The sequence below is a fragment of the Phascolarctos cinereus genome, unplaced genomic scaffold (assembly GCF_003287225.1).
Source record: "Phascolarctos cinereus isolate Bilbo 61053 unplaced genomic scaffold, phaCin_HiC Scaffold_726;HRSCAF=1367, whole genome shotgun sequence".
Lineage (NCBI taxonomy): Eukaryota > Metazoa > Chordata > Mammalia > Diprotodontia > Phascolarctidae > Phascolarctos > Phascolarctos cinereus.
In genome coordinates this window covers 415,090,146-415,110,760 of record NW_027556098.1, presented here as the reverse complement: position 1 = coordinate 415,110,760, position 20,615 = coordinate 415,090,146, and the positions used below count along the sequence as shown (strand labels likewise).

At 46.5% G+C, this 20,615-nt stretch overlaps 1 protein-coding gene across 1 annotated transcript; it reads right to left on the bottom strand.

Moving 5' to 3' along the window:
- Positions 1 to 52: 52 nt before the first annotated feature.
- LOC110220046 (uncharacterized) lies at positions 53 to 19,030 on the bottom strand. Its single transcript, XM_078146255.1, has 9 exons — positions 18,784 to 19,030; positions 18,312 to 18,445; positions 17,790 to 17,939; positions 6,964 to 7,016; positions 5,277 to 5,341; positions 2,329 to 2,482; positions 1,470 to 1,936; positions 726 to 877; positions 53 to 440 (listed from the first exon to the last, which is right to left on the bottom strand). The coding sequence occupies exons 1-9, from the start codon at positions 19,022 to 19,024 to the stop codon at positions 288 to 290; spliced, it is 1,569 nt and encodes a 522-aa protein (XP_078002381.1). The 5' UTR covers positions 19,025 to 19,030; the 3' UTR covers positions 53 to 287.
- Between the last annotated feature and the right edge of the window lie 1,585 nt (positions 19,031 to 20,615).

The following is a 20,615-nucleotide window of genomic DNA, read 5'->3' as shown; positions in this document are numbered from 1 at the left end:
ATAAGTGCTTGTGACTTGTTGACTTTATCTGAAGACACAGAAATGCCAGGTGGACTAGTTCAAATTACAATCTTGATTATATGGTTACTTTGGACAGAATCTTGGGGGAGAGCTCCAGGTTCTTAAAGTGAAGCATTTTTCTTAGTCAATCTCCAGTTCTTTGGGCTGGAGGTGAAAAGGGTCAGGTCTCTGTCTTGCCCCAGACAAGAAGAAGATGTCAGGGAGCGCTCCCAAGGCATCCACAGGGGAAGTATGAACAGCTGCCGATGAGCAGGGATCATTCCAGCTCAGTACTTCTTCATCACATCTCGAATCCAACCTAAGTATTTGCATACTTTGGTGTAGACCCCTGGCTTGGCCGTGGTATCACAGGGGACATCACCCCATGAGACAATACCCTGCAGCATTCCCCCGCAGATCAGGGGGCCTCCCGAATCACCCTGAGGGAAGAAAAGGCAACAAAAACAGAGCTGCTGTCCCAACTGTCCTCCAAGTGCATCCTCACCCCAGCCCTAGCCAATAACCCAACTCCATCCCCATCTCCTTTCTCTCTCGCTAGCCCATCCTCATTCCTGTTACCATTCCCATCTTCAAGTCCAAACCCACCCTCCTTCCTGTTCCCAAGCCTAAACTCCTTTGCCATTCCCATCCTCATCCTCATTTCCCTCTCCATTTCCCAGCACTCTGCTATCTCCCCAGATGAGCAGATGCTCTATGGCTCAGACCTCGCACGAGTCGGTGCCTCCTCCCGCAACACCAGCGCACACCATGGTATCTGTCACCTGCCCGCGATAATCCTTGTCACAGGAAGCAGCTGATATGATGCTGATGTTAGCACAGTGAAGAGTGTCTGGGAGCTTCACCGTGGGCACGGCAGCTAGGAAGGGACCCAAGATTTAGACCTTAGTTTCCACTCCCAAATGGGACATCCCCTCCCATTTCTCCAGGACTACACCTCCAACCAGGTACGGAGATGATATTACTCCCGTCCTTTCAGATATGAAATATTTCAGGCCCCAGAGCTCCTGGGAGGAGCTAAAGCCCTTTCCCTGGGACGTAAGGGTTAAGGGTCATAGCTCACTCTACCTTCGGGGACTCAGAAGTCCAAGTCCCTAGTCTAAGTCTGCAGGGGACTTAGTCACAGGAGGCTACAGCTTAACTCTTGAAATCCGGTTGTCACGGGCTAGTTCCTCTGCCCTGCAAATATCTGCCTCTCAGTCCCCAAATCACTCTGGACACGGGTGAGCCAGCAATCCAGTCTTTCCACAGCCTGGAATCTCAGACTCATGTACTTCAGCTCCCTTCCCAGTCCCGCCCCCATATCCTCACTATTCTGTGTCCCTCCTTTCCCCCACCCCCAGCCCCTCTGCCCTTTGGGGATCCCAATTATCTTGCTCTGTCCTGCTCTCGCGCATCTCAGTGACCCAGGCATCTGAACCTCCCGGGTTCTCCTTCTGCTCTCCACGCACCTCGGTCCCTCATGTCTCTCTGGGGCCCTGCCTTGGATTCGGTCACCAAGCCCCAGCCCGAGACCACGCACTGCTCCCCATGACGGGGGCAGCGGGTGGGCAGGGCCACGGGCCGGACGCTGTCCGACAGGCTGGCCGGCCGGGTCAGGCGGAGAAGCATGATGTCATCATGATGGCCCCGATTCTTGTAGCGAGGGTGGGGGAAAGCATAGGCCACTCCCCGCAGCTGCTCCACTCCTTCCCACACGCGGAGGTTGTGTTCCCCGAGCCGGACCCGCATATTGCTGCCGGACAAGTCAGGTGACCAATTGGGGGCGGTGCACTGATCCCCAGGCCTGGCCTGCTTAGGGGCCAGAGATTCCCATTTCTCCTTCAGGACCCCAGGTGTCCTCGAGAGTCCTGATTCACACTTCTCCCTCAGGGTCTCAGGCCACCTCAGGAACCTTGATGTCCTGAATGCTGCACTTCTTTTCGGGGACCAAAGCATCTTAATCCCCCAAACCCCGCTCCACAATCCGCTCCACCTCATCCCACAAGTGGATCTGTGTGCTCTGGGTCTCCCGGTCTCACTCAGGGACTCAGGTGTCCATGCCATAGACAAGTCATACAAGATTAGAGAGGGGAAGAACCTTCAATATCGTCTAGTTCAACCGTGCCGTTTTACAAATGGGGAAAGCTGAGGCTCATATCAGTTATTTATTTTCCCATGGTCACACAGCCAGTAAGTGGCAGACAGGGCTAGCATGAAAACAAAGTACCCCTGGCCCCAAGCCCCTACCCACTCAGGGACCCAAGCCTCCAGATCTTTGGGTGTCTGCCCCCTCCTCACCCACTCAAGGCCAGACCCCCATATCCATACCCGGTGATGCAGTGGGCAGCAGTTAGCAGCCACTTGCTGGAGATGAGAGAAGCCCCGCAGTTGAAGCGATTCCCTTCGAAGAGCGCCACCTGCCATGGCTGGGAGTGGGGGGCACACTCCTCCCCACCTAGGCCCTTGCCACTGTCCTGTGACGCTTAAGGAGGAAAGGTCTGAGGTCAGTGAGGATGGAGACACATCCCAGCCACACAGCAGGCACACATGGGCCAAAACAGGCGCAGGGGTTGTGGCTTCTGGACACACAGCCTGGGATCTAAGGCGTGATTTCCAGCATCTCTCCCAGGAATTTCCCAGAGGTCTTGTCATCATATTTCTTTTTAAAAGGCATCCTGATTTTTAAAGAGAACAGCCCTCCACTTTCTAACAGCTGCCTATCCAATTTCTGCTGCCTCCTGCCCTTTCCCTTCTAGGGACCCAAGACAAGGGATTTAAAATCACTGCTAAAGTCTATTACCCCATTTTATAATGAAGCTATCACCAGGTTTCCAGACTGGGATATAAATCCCATCCCACAGATCCAGATGATTCCCATCCCAACTCTAATCTCCAGGTCTCCTCTTTTCACTCTGCCCTCTATTATTTGGACCAGCAGATAGCAAAAATAATTAGATAAATAAATAAATAATTAAAAAAAAGTTAGTGGGGAGGGAAGGGGAGAAAAGGAAACAGCCTTAATTGAGGAGGAGCTTTGCACAGAGACAGGGATGTGCACAGCTATGAAATGCTCAGGGCTTTGTACAAACCCCCATGAGCCTGCGCACACACACACACACACACAGCAGGTGTGTCATGTTCATAGCATATACATGATCATTCTTGACTGAATTTATGCAAGCATAGATGTGGGCATAGCCAAAGACACATAGGGACAGTGTCATTCCAGGGCAGAGAAACACAAAGCTAAGGAAGTTGTCATGAAAAAGCAAGCAGTAGGGGACAGTGAAAAGGGCTCAGCCAAGAAGACCAGTCACCTCTCTGACCCTCAGTTTCCCCATCTGTCAAATGAAGGAGCCGGATTCTATTCCCTCTAAGGTCTCTTACAGCTCTGCAAGCAGGGGTTGGGATCCTGTGGCCTAGAGGCCACACGTGGCCCTTTGGGTCTTCAGTTGCAGCCCTTTGACTGAATCCAAACTTCACAGAACAAATCCCCTTCATAAAAGGATTTGTTCTGCAAAACTTGGACCTAGTCAGAAGGCCGCACCCAAAGACCTAGAAGGCCACATGTGGCCTCAAGGCAACAGGCTCCCCACCCCTGATAGGGTATTCTTGTGGAATAACAGTATCAATACATTGATAAGGTCAGGCAATACTTTAACCCAGACCCACACATGCCATATTCAAAAACATATGTGTAAGTAAAAGGCCATAAATGAGCACACAATTCATGTTAGAACCATAAGGCATCATAGAACCTAATCTACAAATATGTTCAAACTGGAAGGGCCCTGAGAAGAGGGCATTAAAGTTGAAAGGGATATAAAAAGTCAAAAGTGAGAGGGACCTTGTGACAGAATATCAGAGCTGTGAGAGGCTTTCGAACATGGAAAATCAAAGGTGGGAGCACCTTAGAACATGGAATGTCAGAGCTAGGTGAGTCTTTAGAATATGGAATGTCAGGGCTGGGGAAGATCACAGAAGACAGAACGTAAGATGTGGTAAATGGGAGAAACCCTGAGGACCGGCTAATTCAACTTCTTTATTTTGACAAAGAAAGAAACTGAGGCTTAGAGAGGGAAATTAAGCTTGCTCAAGCTCACACAGGTAGAACAGAGAGCCACCACCAGAAAAGAGGCCTCTGACTCCAAATCCAAGACTCTGTTCCCTGAACAATGGTACCACAGAACAAAATGTCACACACATACATGCATTGTATATAGGAAAGGCTACTGACATGAAACATAAATGTGTGTGTGTGTATGTACATGAAAGGTTATGGACACGGAACATGTAAGTGTGTATACACATGTATGTAAGTATACACACTTTTATACACAAATGTATGTGAATGACATGGACATGAAAGGTCATGGGCACACACAGACACATATCCTGCGGTCAAAAACATATGAGCTTGGCCATAGGCACATGCATCAAAATATCAAGGACTTATGAGTTCATAGAGTATGAATAAATTCCCTCCGCTGATGTGACTCGTGGCCTGTCTATGCAGCTCTTAGCTCAGTCCTTTGGAGTTGCCTGTGAGGCCCAGAGAAGGCGAGTGATTCGCCCATAGTGGTACAGCCAGTAGGTGTCAGAAGTGGGATTTGAGCTTAGGCATTGCCTTCCAACAGAGAGTCATACAGCTGGATGGGACAGCTTCCAATGGAGAAGCCCACAATGTGTCCCAAGGTCGCTCTGGGCCAGAGGATCTACTGAGGATAGGAGCGATTTTGCTCTGTCTCAACGCTGTGAGGAACTTGAAGGTGGAGAGTGTCTGAACAGTAAAGAGCATTTACAACCCTCCTGTTTCAAAGATGAACTAGTTTGTGAGCAAACTGCAAATGAAGTCATCGAAGGCGCTGGGGCTGACATGGCCAAAGAAAAGAAGGTGGGAGGGGAGAGAATAAGAGCGGGAGGGAGGCACAGAGTGCCGGGTAATGTCTTCAAGTCTCTAAAGGGACTTCCTTGGTAGAGGGGTTACTCTTGTTTTGCTTTGCCCCAGATGGGGTGAACTGGAGCTAGGGGGAGAGAGGGGCAGGCTGCAGAGAGGCAGATTTCAGGTGCATGTGAGGAAAAACTTCCTAACAATCAAAGGTGTCCACCAATGGAGCAAACTGCCTCCCTGTGTGGTGAGCTGCCTGTCACCAGAGGTCTTCAAATGTCATCCAGATGAGCCATTTACACATACCAGAAGCATAAGCAGCAAGTAGGAACACAGAGGGCTGGACACAGGCTGAAAGGAACACACAGAATCACAGATACAGACCCACAAGCTCGTAGAAACCAGACGGCCGATGCGGTTATGCCAAAATCACAGACGTAGACACATACATGACTGTGGGCATGAACGGATAAGAGGCAGAGTGGAGTGGTTGGGAAGAGGCTTGAATTTGGAGTCAAGGTCCTGAGTTTAACTCCCAGCTCTACTTCTTATCACCTGGGTGACCCCAGGCAAGTCACTTCAACTCTGGGCTTTCTTTTCCTCATCTAAATAATGAGCAGGTTGGACAGGGTGGATCCCTCAAAACACTAAATTGAGGTCTCTTACGACTTCCTGGCCAGCTCCAGGTCCTACCTTTTCTACTCAGATTATCACCTCTACCTCCTCCCCACAGGAAGCTTGGACTCCACCCCTGGGCCCCTTGGCTATGAAGGGGATCTGATGGCCTTACTATGCAGGGGCCCAGGCCGCCACCACACTCCCCCAACCCTTCCAAGCTCTCCTTTATGTGTGGTCTTCCCCAACTAGTATTTAAGCTCTTCTGGGACACAGACTGGTTTCACTTTCTTTGTATTCATAGTTCCTGGCACAGAGTAGGTACTCAATAAGTTATCTATCTATCTCTCTATCCATCCATCCATCTCTCCAAAACTATCATTTATTTATCTTTCTCATCAATTCTTCCATCTATCTATCTATCTATCTATCTATCTATCTATCTATCTATCTATCTATAAATGTCTGTCTATCATCTCTGTCTCTCCCATGATCCTATGAACATGTTAGGTCGCAGACAAAGACATGGCCACACACTCAGACATACAAGGTCACAAACATAGTTGTAACTGGCTGTGCCTAATTATAGACTCAATAAGTGACAAAGTCATGGAACTGGACCTACAGTGACAGCCACAGCCACAGCCACACATACACATCACACTTGTACACATCTGAGGGTGTGGCTCAAGGTCACAGACTCAGCCACAAACACAATCCAGGCCCTCTTCTCACCTGTGACTGTCAGGAGGCAGAAAAAGGTGAGGAGGCGATGCATGGTGGGTCAGGGCCTTGGATGAGGCCCTTGACCTTGACTCTGTGTGAGGAATGAGAAATGGAATGCTGGGGAGTGGAGAGAAGAGGGATGGGCCCTTCCTCTTCTCCCTACTCCCTGTGCCTTCCCACCCCTCCCACAATCTTCTCCAGCACTCAGGTCATCCCCTTCCCTCCCTAGTCTCAAGCCACCTGTTTTCAGCTCCAGAGATGTCATTGCTATTGGAATCACAGAACATTGGAGCTGGAAGAGCCCTTGGAAATCATCCATTCCAAGACCCTCTTTCAACAGAGGAGGAAACTGAGGCCTAGAGGTGGGAAGGGCCTGACCCAAGTTTTAGGCTCCACATTGGAGGCTTTCTTCACTGAACCACATTGCCCCTCAAAGCCTCATTCCTTCTAAGTCTGGAAGACAAGTGTCTCAATGGCCAAAATCCACAGCACAGACACCCTCTACCTTTCCTTCTTCTCTTTCAAGCCAAGGCTCTTCTCTGTTAACCACCAGGGTCTCCAGCTCCCCTTTTCCAGGAGTCCCTCCAAGAATTAATCCATCCCTCTCAGAACTGTCTGCCCTCCTTTCTTTGGATCAAGGCCTGGACACCGAGAGTGTCCCCTTCACTGGACTCCCTTGGTGACTTCTCCCCACTCTTTCCTTAGATTCTGCCCCTCTGCTTTCTGGGCCTCACCTGATCTGAGGGCGTGAGCAGTCTGGGGCAGGTGGCTCAGGCTTGGGCTCTGTCTGTTCAGGAAGGGGGAGGCAGGTCCTGGGATGCCCAACTTTATAAGTTCCTGAGCCCCACCCAGATTTAGAGGGGTGGGTAGGAAGACAATGGTAAGGGCCCAGTTTATGGGTGGTGACGCCTCAGCAGGATAGGGGCAGGGTGGGCAGGCCATAATGAGCGTTTATGAGGCTGGTGCTTTTGTTCCGCGTCCCCAGTTAGGAGATTTTTCTACCACCGGCCACTCCAGTCCACCCCACAGCCCGGAGCAAGGATGAGGCCATGGGGCCAGAGCTTAGAACTCAAGGTCAGTGAGTCACACACCCAGAACCAGAACTCCCCAGAAGTCACAACATCTCTTTCAACCCACACCCCAAGAGGAGCCTTCTTTCCATCCCCAAGAGGTAGCCAGCCCAGCCAGCCTCCTGTGGAACACGTCCATGGATAGGAGCTCCTCATCTAACAAGGCAGCTCACTCTATTTGGGGGCACCTCTAATTGTGAGAAAGTTAATCAGGAAAAAAAAATTAAGCCATACTACGTGCTTTTGCTAAGCAATGGGGATCCAAAAGCAAAGACAGTCCCTGCCCTCAAGGAGCTCACAGTCTAATGAGGAAAACAACACGCAAACAACAATGTACAAACAAGACATAGACAGGACCAACTGGAAAAAAGAATGAGCAGGGGCTCCCGAGGGCATTCATCCAGGGAGTCCATTCAAGGCTCCATGTAGAATCTCCAACATTTGATTATCCAGCCTCCAATTATGGCCCCTCCAGAATTCAGCCTACATCAAACTCCACCTCCCCATAGATCTCCCCTTGCCCCCTGCTCCCCCCCCACATTGCTCCTAGTTCATGAGGACAGGACCAAAGGGCAACACTTCTATGGACCTGAACCAAGAATGGCCAATCAATCAATGAGTAAATCAAGAAGAATGTATTAGGTGCTTATTATGGTCCGGGTATGATGGTTCTTCCCTCCTTTCTTCAATTTAAGTCTGAATTTTGCAATAAGGTGATGAGATGCATAGATAATGTCATGGAAACGACACACATGAGCTTGGACAGACTTTGAGGGATAGACAGAAGGGTCTGGTGTGCTATGGGTCCGTAAAGTCACAAAGAGTCAAACATGACTGAACAAAAATGCACCAGGCACTGTGCTGAGCACTGAGGATACAAAGAAAAAGGTAAAAACATCCCCTGTTGTCCAGGGCTACATTTTAAAGAGGAAGACTACATGGAAATAACTGGGTCTATACCTAAGAAATTCAGAAGAGATGGAAGGTAACCCTAGAGAGGAATGCATTAGCAGATGAGGGGCAGGATTGGAGCTACGCCTTGAAGGAAGCCATGGAACATCACTGAGGAGGGATAGGATGAGAGGATGTGGGATGACCAGTCATTAGATCATGGAGTCATTTGGACAGGACTAATCTTTTTCTACCTAACGAAATCTTCATGTGCTAGAGGATGACCATCAGGTCCCCAAAATGACCTGTTTTCCAGTCCCCTCCCCATTCTTACTATCTTCTTCCAGGTCAATGTTTTGATCACTGGTGTTAGGTTTGGAGTCAGACTTACGGTTGGGATTAGGGGCAGAGTGAGTCACCTCATCATCCAGGGCCCTCATTGCACCGGGGCAGCTCGCTCCTTCTTGCCAATCTACGGGATTCTTTCTTGTCCACACCTTTCCATGATTTCTTCATGGAAGGCTCACCCAGTGCCCCTAGACCTTCCTCTGATTCTTGGATTGTGTCACATGTAACCTGTCCATTACTTATCCTTCACTTTCACTCACTACATGGCAGACCCAGTTGGTGTTCAGGTCATACCTGTCCCTGGCTTTTATTAAACTTTTATTACACTTCTCACATGAAAGTCATTGGTGATAATATGCCTTGAGCCTGTTTACACCTGCCATGTTTCTATTGCCCTCTGTGTAAACTGAAATTGTGGTCCTTCTGAGATCCTAGTGGGATGTGAGTCCCAGGCATATAGTATCACCAAGAGATTACTGAAATATGCCAATGGATCTGAGATCTCACAAATGAGGATATTCCCTCCAATAATACCGATCACAACCCACTCATGCCTGATCATCCTATCCAACTCTTGTCTATAATGTGGTGCAGTAAATAAGATGTTAGACTTGGAGTCTGGAAGAACTAGGTTCAAATCCCACCTCAGACACTTCCTGTGGACATGTCACTTCACCTCTTTTTGCCTCAGTTTCCTCATCTGTAAAATGAGGATATTGGATTTCATGACCTCTAAAGTCCCTCAAGCTCTCAATTTATGACCCTATAACTTTGCCACAGAGAATCCAACCATATCATTAAAGGCTTTCCTCATTTCCTCTTGATATCATGAGTATACCAATGATTCACACGACCTATCCATTGGTTACCCCTCATTCTCCCAACCTGACCAACCCAGATATTTGTTCTTTAGTGAATTTTTTGTTGGAATATTCCTTCCCCTCCCTGCCCCTACTTCTCAGTGACTCCTTGTATGTAATATGCTGCCAACTCATAGCCACTATAGACCTCTCCATGGCCCTCTGGCTTATACTTATTTCCCATTCTTTGAAGATAGTAGCATGCCCTGGCTTTCACCTGGCAGTGTATTGCCTGCAGGTGCCGTGAGAGAAACCCTGAATCTTCAAAAGCTACATCTATGGCCTTTGCACTGTCTAGACTGCTCTCTTCCTCCTCTTCACCTCTATGTTTAACACACTGTCCATGTGAGAGGGGGTTGAGAATTCCTTGGAATTCTAGGATTTTCAATTCAGAAGGATAACTACTCCCTTGCAGTCCTGACAGAGATTTGGGTTATCTTGATCTTTGAACCATAAAGGAAGAGAGATGCAGACTTGTTGGTAACTTGCTTTTGTATATTCACTCAGTCCTCAGCTCCTCTGGCTCTGCAGCTAATTAGGGAACATCTATAGCAAAGCACCTCAGCAATGAGTCTTACAGGACTGGAAGTCTGGAGGTAATTTCTTCTCATAATCTCCACAACTCATGTTACATCATCTGTATACATACAAATGGATTGACTCAATGCCCACCTGTCCAACTGCATGTCATTGTCTTTTCTGCCACATAATTTTTCATCCACTTTGTTTTTGAAGTGTAGATGGTTAAAAATAACGCTTATTGATTTCTGTAAGATTTTCAAAACCTTACAAGTACATTACCTCATCTCATCCTTATAATATCCTATGAGGTAGACTTTTTGTTTCTACTTTGTTTCATTTTGTTTGGTCTGGCTCTGTAATGTCATAGGTGTAAGGAACACCTGGTGTGGAAAGTCCCTCCACAAATGCAATCAATTATGTGTTTCCAACTTACAGTCTTAAAGACTTACCCAAGAACAGTGAGAAGTTAAATGATTTGTCCATCATTACATAGCTTAGTGTTAAAGTTTTAATTAGGGAAGGGACTTGAACCCAGGTTTTTCTTACTAAAATCAACCTTCAACCCATATCACCCTGTATATTTTTATACGCATTTTGTGTTATATTTCACATACATATTATGTCCCTTTCTGTAAATGAGGAAAAAATGAGGTAAACTGAGGCTCAGAGAGTTTACACAGGCTCCCATAGCCAACTGCTCTAAAATCTAGTGGTTCTGTGATATTTTGGAGGTGAGAGCCAAACCAGGTTTTCCTGACTCTAAATCCATCACCTTCCTCACAATGCCCCTCGGATTAGGCAGACTATACCCAATGAAACCATTTGATAACAACCTTCCTAAAATGTGGTTCACCAGACACAATGCCTCAGGTAGAGTGAGCCCAGTACTCAAGGGAAGGTGATAACTTCTTTTGAACCTGAAACCCATAGGCCATGGAGCAATGGAAAGAGCTCAGAGCATCTGGGTTTGAACTCTGATTCTTTCATGTCCTTCTCTCTTGTCTTTATTCCCTCCTCTCTCTTTCAGAATCTTTACTTCCTTCCCCAAAAGGACTGCCATACAAAAACTGGTGTTGGGAAAATTGGAATGATTGAGTCCTATAATAATAACAATAGTAATTATTGGCATTAGCACATGCATAGTTCTTCTTTGAGAATGGCCTCGAAGTAAAAATGTGTATGTACAATAAGTACAATTAATGTGAAATATATTTTGATTTTTGTTAAAAATGGTAGTTCTTTAATATTTCTGTGTTTTAAATGCTCTTATCACTATTGATTAGAGAAATGCAAATCAAAACAACTCTGAGGTACCACATCACACCTATCAGATTGGCCAACATGACAAAACAGGAAAATGATAAATGATGGAGAAGATGTGGGAAAATTGGAACACTAATGCATTATTGGTGGAGTTGTGAAATGATCCAACCATTCTGGAGCGCAATTTGGAACTATGCCCAAAGGGCTATAAAAATGTGCATAGCCTTTGACCCAGAAATAGCACTTCTATCCCAAAGAGATTGTAAAAATTGGAAAAGGACCTATGGGTATAAAAATATTTATAGCAGCTCTTTCTGTGGTGGCAAAGAATTGGAAATTGATGGGATGCCCATCAACTGGGGAATGGCTGAACAAGTTATGGTATATAAATGTAATGGAATACTATTGTGCTATAAGAAATTATGGCAGATGGACTTCAGAAAAACCTGGAAAGACTTTTATGGACTGATGCTGAATGAAGTGAGTGGAACCAGGAGAATGCTGCACACAGTAATAGCCACACTGTGTGATGACTAAGTTTGATTGACTTAGCCCTTCTCAGAAATGCAAGGATATAAGACATCTCCAAAAGTCTCATGATGGAAAATGCTATCCATGTTCAGAGAAAGAGCTATGGAGTTTGAATGCAGATCAAAACATTTGAATTGCTCTTTTTTTTCTTCTGTTTTGTTTTGTTTCCTCTTTCTTGTGGTTCCTCCTATTGGTTCTAATCCTTCCTTACAACATGACTAATGTGAAAAAAAATACTTCTGTGTTTTCAGGTCTTCTCTGTCTTTAATATTTCAGATACAATATATCAGATATTTGCATTTGAAATAATATTTAAGATACAATGGGAAAAGCCCTTTATGTCCTGGTATCAGGTTTATGTCTAATCTGCATTTCAGAAGTGACTGAAAATCAACAGCCTTCTAGTGTATTTGGCCTCCCTGCCTCCAGGGTCTTTCTCCACTCCAATCCATCCTCCCCACAGATGCCAAAGATCCAGTCCTAAGACATAAGCTCTAGTCATGTCCCTCCTTTATATAGAAGGTCCAGTGTCTCCTTCTTGCCTCTAGGACAAATCCAAATGACTCAGTTTGGTATGTAAAACCCTTTACAATCTGGCCCCAGATGACTCTTCCAGGCTTATTACATATTACTTCAAGAACTCAACAAACTCTAGCCAAAGTGTCCTGCCTGCTGGTCCTCTTACACAGTCATCTATCTCCAGTCTCCACACCTTTGCCTAGGCTGTCACCCATGCCTGGAATACCCTCCCTCCTCACTTCCAGTTCTTAGAATCCCTACTGTCCTTCAAAGCTCAGTTCAAGCCCCATATCCTGTGTAAGACCATTTCTACTCACACAGCTTCTAATGCCTTCACATCCCCAAACATAGGCATTATGCATGCTTGTACATGTGTAGATTGTCTTTCCTGATAGAGGGCAAGATCCTTGAGGAAAGGAAAATTTTTTTTCCTTTGTACCTCTAGGGCTTAGCATAGTACCTTGTACACAATAGGTGATTAATAAATGCTTGCTGATGGATCTATTGATTGAAGACAACCCAGACCCTCTCCTTGAAGCCTTCAGTCACTCTCCTCAGCCTTCTGCCAGCTGAATGGGTTCTCTCTCTCCACAAATTTTTTCAGAGAAACTTGGGATCTCCCCTTTGCCAGCACCCAACTCACTGACATAGCATTATCCTTTATTCACATTCCCCAGAAGTGCCCTGGTGTAAAGGACACATAGCTGGTCTTGGAGCAGGACAATCTGGGTTCAAGTTCTACCACTCACAAAGACTGACCGTGCAACCATGGACTCACCCTCTCAGTACTCTAGGTAACTCAAAGTCTATAAGTTACTGAGAAGGCACCAAATTGCATTGACAGAAGATGTTTCCTCACCTGGGATTTCTCAGTGCCAGTGAAAGCACGGGGCCATCCAGTCCTAACCCTATTTATATCCATGACATCTCCTCCATTAGATTGTCAGCTCCTTGAGAGCAGGGACTATTTTGGCTCTCATCATTTTTATCCCTAGCTCCCAGCCCAGGGCTTTACCCATAGTAGGAAGTTAACAAATGATGATTGACAATGTTTGCTGAAGAAACCACAGAGGAGGGGGCACAGAGAGAGGTTTCTGCCTTAGTCAGGGGAATAGTGCCTCAGTAGACCCAGTGATTACCTTGCTCAGTCCCAGGGAGGCCCCTGTTGTTCCAGGAATCTTCGTCTGACCCCACCTCTTCACAACTTCCCCCTCTCTAACTCACCAAGCATTCATCTCCCATTCGCCACTCTCAAAGTAGCCATGGATGGATCAAGCCCACCACCTATTACAGTTGTCTCCTGATTAGTCTCTCTCCTATCCAGTCCACATTGCTGCCAGGATCCTTAACCTTCTTACTATGTGTGACCTTGTCATTCTATTCACAAACTGTCACTGGCTCTCCATTGCCTACCAAACAAAATGAAAATCTTGATTCCAAGATTCCGATTCCACAATGTGGCTGCAGCCTCCATGTAGGTGTGGCCTTATTCCATTCCAATTGCTGTCATGAGGACAGAGATTCTTCAGTCAGTATTCATGAACTTAACTGTAGTCAATCTAATTAGGATTCTCTGGAATCCTGAAAGTTTTATTTCATATACTTAAAAGAGTTATCCAAAGAAAGGACCATAGAAATCATAGGGGACTTATTAAAGTTGAACTGTTTACATTCCTTCATGGAAAGATAATAACCTTTCTCATTATTATAGGGTAATTAGAGGAAATATATATAGACATAGGGCACAGAATGAGTTGAATATGAAAGGATGATATCTAAAAAACTGAAATTAAGTGGTGAGAGAGCAATGTACTGAGAGAAGGAGAAAGGGAGAGGTAGAAAGCGGTAAATTATCTCACATAAAAGAGGCAAGAAAAAGCTTTTACGATGGATGGGAAGGGGGGGAGGTGAGGGAGAATGCATGAATCTCATCGAATTTGGCTTAAGGAGGAAATAATACTCACACTCAATTGGGTATGGAAATCTATCTTACCCTACAGGAAAGAAGGGGGGAGGGGACAAGAGGGGTTCATAGAATGGAGGGCAGATTGGGGTAGGGGGTAATCAGAGGCAAATTCTTTTGAGCAGGGACAGGATTAAAGGAGAGAATAAAATAAATGGGGGGCAGGATAAGATGGAGGGAAATATAATTAGTCTTTCACAACATCACTATTATGGAAGTGTTTTACATGATTACACATGTATAACCTGCAATTGCTTGCCTTCTCAATGAGAGTGGGTGAAGAGGGAAGGAGGGAGAGAATTTGGAACTCAAAGTTTTAAAAATAATTGTTAAAAATTGTTTTTACATGCAACTGGGAAATAAGATACACAGGCAAGGGGATATAGAAATCTATCCTGCCCTACAGTTAAATAGAAGGGGAAGGGGATAGAAGGGAGGGCAGACTGGGGGAAGGGGTGATCAGAATGCATGCTTTCTTGGGGGTGAGGGGAGGAGAGAGATGGGAAGAAAATTTATAACTCAAAATTTTATGGAAGAGAATGTTGAAAACTAAAAATTATTTAATTAAATAATTAATTGACTAAAAAAATTTTAAAAGAAAGTGAGGAAAATAGAGCCCCCCCATGACATCAAGTTTACTTCTATAACTAACTGATGGGAGGACGTAAACAAGAGACATATAGGATGATGAAGAATGAATGGTTTGCCATTTGAATCATTGGAGGGAATGCCCTCATTGATGAGATCACAGATCCCTTTGTGTATTTGAGCACATACCAAGCTAGATAACCTCTGAGGTCCCTTCCAAATCTGATATTGTACAGTTTTGTGATTCTGGGAACTATTTTCAAACTGCTAGACTGGTATTGCTAGCTGTGTTTGGCAATTTAAATGCAATTGGCTTTTTTCTCTTTTCTTTCTTTTCTTTTCTTTTATTTTTTTTTAACAAATAAAATAATATAATTAATTTTAAAAAGAAAAGAAAAGAAAGGACCATAGGCTCCACCAGGAGGCCAAAACAGTCCACAGCCAAAAAAGAAAAACAAAAAAAACCCCAAAAACTCCAAACCCCAGAATGCTATTCTAGATATATTGGACTACTCTCCATTGCCATTCCAATCTTCCCCTCCTTTCCTGTTTCCATGTTTTATCACCTGCATGCCCAAGCTATAATGTCAAGTTCTCTCCACTTCTCCCTATTCCTATTCATCAATGTCCCTTCCTTCCTTCAAAACCTGACTCAGAGACCACCTAGTCCAAGGAGCTTTATTTCACAGTTGTTCTCTCCTGCCCCCAATTTTTTCCAGAGCTTTGTCCGGATCTCTTCCTGCTCTTAGAACATTGCCACATTGGAGCATAATCATTTGCGACTGGTCATATTCCTCTGTGAGATTATAAGCTTCTTAAGGGCAGAGGCTAAGACATTTTCACCTTTTTTTTTTCTTCTGCACATTGTGCAGGACTTTGCACATATGAGGTGCTTAAGAAATATTTATTAGATTGAAAAGTTAAATTTCGTTGTCCTAGATAAGCTTTCACTGGTCTCAGAACTGGACAGGAGGGGCCATAATAACTGGGGACTCATTCCCTGAATGAAGACTAAATCCATTCCAGAACAATGCCCTTTCATACAAGGGAGATGGACAACTCCGTCCAAAGAGGAACTGTTACCCCAGAATGAGTCCTCATGGGTCCTAAGAAGCAGCCCCATCAAAACCAGATGGGATTGCCTTGCCTGTCCCAGGGGAAGCCTCACTTGTGTCAGTGGTTCCCATTTGTCCCGGAGGACCCTCATTCACACTGAGTGGAAGAAAGAATCCTTGTGTGCCCCTGAACAAAGCCTCATCAATGCCAAAGGAATCTTTATCCATCTCAAGTGGAATGGAAACCCTCATCTGTCACAGGGGAAGCCTCCTTGGTATCAGTGGTTGCCAGTGGTTGGTCCATTCATGGACTGTATAGCCCCCAGGTGAAATATTTATTGTCTCCAGTACAAATCTCCATTGGTCTTCCCTGGTCCCTTAGAAGAAAGCCTTAGCTATCCTAGGATAAATCCTCTTCATTCCTAGATGAAAGGAAGTCTCATCAGCCCCAGCGACTGATCCCAGAAGTCCTTCCATGTGCTGGGCCTCCCAAGTCGTGGAGTCTGTTCTCAACCCATTTCCTAGGAAGTGAGCATCTCTGCCAAGGAGTACCCCTCACTCCTCCTCTGGCCAAGGCAGAGATCAGTGACAACAAGGGAAGAGGTTGAACGTGGTCATGCAACGATCCAAGTGGTCAGCACCTTCCTCATCCACATGAATGTCAGTACTGTAAGTAGGGAGCTGGAAGCCCCTCAGAGTCTGTTAAGCTCAATAGTGCATTTGCAGAAGAGGAAATTGAGGCATCAGGGAGTTGAAGGGACCAAGGTCACACTGGTATTAAGTGGTGGAGGTGGCAACTGACTGGGTCCTCAGTCTCCAGAACAAATGATCCATGCTACCACCATGTCTCTCAGCCCTTACCAAAGTTACACAAGAAGTGAATTAAACAAAACCCCTTCTGTGACTCTTCCCACTAAATCAAAGTGACTTCTTCATCAACCCCTCTAGGGAGAGGGAGGTAGGAGGGGGAAGGGAGGGAGAGCCTACAGGCCTTTCCTGGGAATAATATAAATAGCTCAGACTCATGTAACTTTAAAGTTTGCAGGATGTTTTATGTCCATTATCTCATTTGAGCTTGACAGCAATACTGTGATGCAGCAGTACTGTTATTAGCCTTATTTTACAGAAGGGGAAACTGAGGTACAGAGGTTAAGTGACTTGGAGTTTGAACCCAGGACTCCTTGATTCCAAAGCCAGAGCTCTACCTGTTATTCCACATGGCAAGCAGAGAGATCAGTGGAGACCCAAGCCCAGGTTGGAGAGCTCGAGGATGGACAAAGGAATGATGGGCTAGAGGACCCACAGAGGGAGGAGGCTCAGAGAGGAAGAGGGATTTGGGGAAAGTGCTGTAGGCGCTCAGGTAGGGGAGTGGGGAGAAAGGGCTGAGATGGTCTGGCAGACAAACAGGGAAAGTGGAATTCAGGGAGGGACTGGAGGCTCAGGGGATGGAGAGGAGATGGGGAAAAGCTAAGAGGACTCTAACCGGATAGAGGGCTCATGGGGAGAGGCCGGGAGGGGAGGTAGAAAAGAGGAGGGTAAACTAGGAAACCAGACAAGAAGGAGAATGTCCCTTAGGCCTCAATGGAGACACAAATTCTCCTACCCCTGTACTGGCTCCCCCTTTCCAAGTGGAGTCCCACAGGAGAACTTCCTGTTCTCCCAGAGATAAAGGCAAAGGTCAAGAAATTCCTTAGTCTCAATCTCTGAATGGACTAAAAGCTGGGGAAGGATATACAAATGCTTGGGTCCCTGTAGAGGCCAGATCCCTGGGTCCTGAGGAGACAAGTGTTGAGGGTCTAGATAGTGGTGTCCCTGAGCTATATAGAGATGGGGCTGCCCAGATCCCTGAGAGGATAGGGAATAAGGGTTGGAAAATTGAGGGGCCTGGGCTCCCAGGTCTCTGAAGAGGACGTAGACTAGGGACCTACGTGCCAGTGTCCCCTTAAATCAGTTGTTTTTGATGGTGTCTTTGATCCATTTGTTGAATGGGTAGAGGTTGGTGTAGACTCCAGGCCTGTGGGGCTTTCCACAGGGAACATCCCCCCAGGATACCAGGCCCTGAAGCATTCCATTGCAGACCACAGGGCCCCCTGAGTCACCCTGGGAAGAAAGAACAAGGAAAAGAGAGAAGGGAGAGACAGATGGGGATAAACAGAGATGAAGAGAGTTGGAGACAGCAACAAACAGAGGGAGATAGAGACAGAGAGAGAAAGGGAGCCAGAGACAGAGAGAAATCATGAGAGGTGAGGACAGAAAGAGACAAATAACAGATGGAGAGATGCCTTAGGAGCACCCATCTCAATCCCTCCCCTTCCCTGCACCATCTCCTTTTGGTCTTTCCCTCCCTCACTGGCTCTCCCTTCTTGCTACACTCTTTGCCTCCATTCCACCACCTTTGAGTCTTTTCCTCTGTCTTCCTTCCTCCCCTTCCGTCCCTTATTTCTCAGGTTGGGTGAGGCTTTCAAGGCTTACCTGGCAAGAGTCCTTGCCGTCTTCATCTCCAGCACAGAACATGCTAGAGTTGATCTCCCCAGGATAGGCCTTCTGGCAGACCTCCTGAGACAGGATCATGATGTCAAGACACTGTAGGACCTGGGGATAGTGGACTGGAAAGCCAAGTGGTGGGGTCAGAGACTCTGTCTGGGATGACCACACCGTCAAGTTCATAGCTCATAGAGCTGGGAGGGATTCTAGGGGCCAAGATCAAGTCCAACCAAGACCTTCTTTTTGTAGGGGAGGATGGGCAAGATGAGGAAACAGGCCCAAGGGGGTTAAGGTTCCTGCCAAAGAACATGCAGGGAGTTAGTAGCAGAGGAAGATTTTGAAGTAAGATCCTATGACTTCAAATTCAACACTCTTTCCAGATAGCTGGAAACAGACATGGAGATGGACAAAGACCAGACTGAGAAAAGGAAGACAGAAACAGAAAGGGCCCAGGACTTACCGTGAGGGCTGCTAGTGGTCCCCCAGCCTGAAACGAGGCACTGGGCCCCAGTGATTGGGGCCTGAGTTGTGATGTTGATGGGTTTGATGCCTTTTGTGTCTAGGACCTTTCGGTTTAATTTAATTAGCATGAGATCATTAGAGTGAGCTGGCCGGGTATAGTTGGGGTGAGGGAAAGACTGGATACCAAGGAGAATCTTCTGGTCTGCCTCATAACCATGGAGACGATACCGGCCCAGCATAACAACGTAGGACTGGAGAAGATGGTGGACAGGTCACTCTTTCACCCTCCCCACAGTCCCATCCTCACTGCCAGTCCTCTAGAGGCCCATGGGATTACATATAACTTAGCATTGGAGTTCTGTCTCCATGTATCTAGAAGGAAGGTGCTGAACTCCCTACAGGGCACCTGTGATCTGTCCAGGTGGAGATGTCCCAGAGACAGCTGGAAAATTGGCACAGATTTGAGGGACAGAGCACCTAGTGACCTTGGAGTCTGAAAGAACTGGGTTCAAATCCCACCTCAAACATATACTGTGAAATTCGAAACTCTGATATTTTGCTTCCACACCTGCTACATAATGAATGGCAAGTCATAATCTTTATGATCCTCAGTTTACCCAGTTTACCCAAATGGAAAATGAGATTGACAATATCTGAATGCCCACTTCCCAAGATTGTGAGGTTCAAATGAGGAGGAAAGAGGAAGGAAAGGGAATAAACACTTGTATAGTACCTGCTACCAGATGTTTTACCAATATTATCGCATTTGATTTTCTCAACCCCGGCAAGTTTTGGTTATCGTATTATTCCCATTTGAGAGTTGCGGAAATTGAAACCTTCAGAAGGGAGGTGACTTTCTCAGGGTCACATGTTTAGTGCCTGCCATCAGATTTGCACTGGAGTCTTTCCACCTCCAGTGATAATGATGCTAATGATGTGATAACAGAGCCCTCCAGCCTAGCACTTTACAAACAATATCTCATCTCAGACTCACAACTCTGGCATGTGGGCGTTTACAGGTGAGGGCAAGGACAGTCAGAGGACAGAAAGGACTTGGCCAAAGTCATGCAGCTATTAAGTGTCTGGGGCAGGATTTGAACCCAGCTCTTCAGGCCTCTAAAGCCAGCACTCTGTCCACTAATCCATAATACCTTTGAGTTATTATCAGGTGTCAGAGACAGATTTTGAACCCAAGTTTTGCTGACTCCAGGTCACTACTCTGTTACCCTTTATCCCCATCTCCTCTCCCTTCCCTCTCACTTCCTACCTCATCTCCATCTCTCCGCTCTCTTTCCTCTTCCCTCCCCCTCCTCATCCTCATCTCTCTTCTGTCCCTCCCTTCACTCTCTCTCCCCATTCTTATTCCAGTTCCTCCCTTCCTCATCCCCATCCCCATCCCCAGTCTCTCCTTCCTCTCCCCTCCCCCTCCTCATCCTCATCTCTCCTCTCTCCCTCCTTTCACTCTCCCTCCCCATCCTTATTCCAGTTCCTCCCCTCCTCATCCCCATCTCTCCTCTCTCCCTCTTCACTTACGGTTTCTGGCAATGTGCGGCAGTGAGCACCCACTGGGGATGGACCAGCACTGCCCCACAAAAGAGGCTCTCTGGCTTCAGAAACAAAGCTGCCTGCCAGGGTTGGGTTCGAGGCTCACAGTCTTTGCCATTTAAGATGCGATTCTCAGTATCTTGATTATTACCATCCTGGCGGCTCTCTACCTGATGGCGGCTCCCAGCTTGCTCGTGGTTCCTATACTCCTGGCAGGCCTGGTTCCCCAGGCAAGCTCCATTCTTCTGGCCTGGGGGTGGGATGAGGATTCATGTTAGGGGGAGT

What these genes read in the sequence shown, in the direction of transcription:
- LOC110220046 (XM_078146255.1), bottom strand. Translation starts at nt 19,024, where the DNA reads ATGCTGGGCCGGTATCGTCTCCATGGTTATGAGGCAGACCAGAAGATT. An exon ending in ACGGCAAGGACTCTTGCCAG is followed by an intron (nt 17,940 to 18,311) that starts GTAAGCCTTGAA and finishes CTTTCTTCCCAG; the next exon opens with GGTGACTCAGGGGGCCCTGT. An exon ending in CGTCTGGTTTCTACGAGCTT is followed by an intron (nt 2,483 to 5,276) that starts GTGGGTCTGTAT and finishes TTCCTCCTTAAG; the next exon opens with CGTCACAGGACAGTGGCAAG.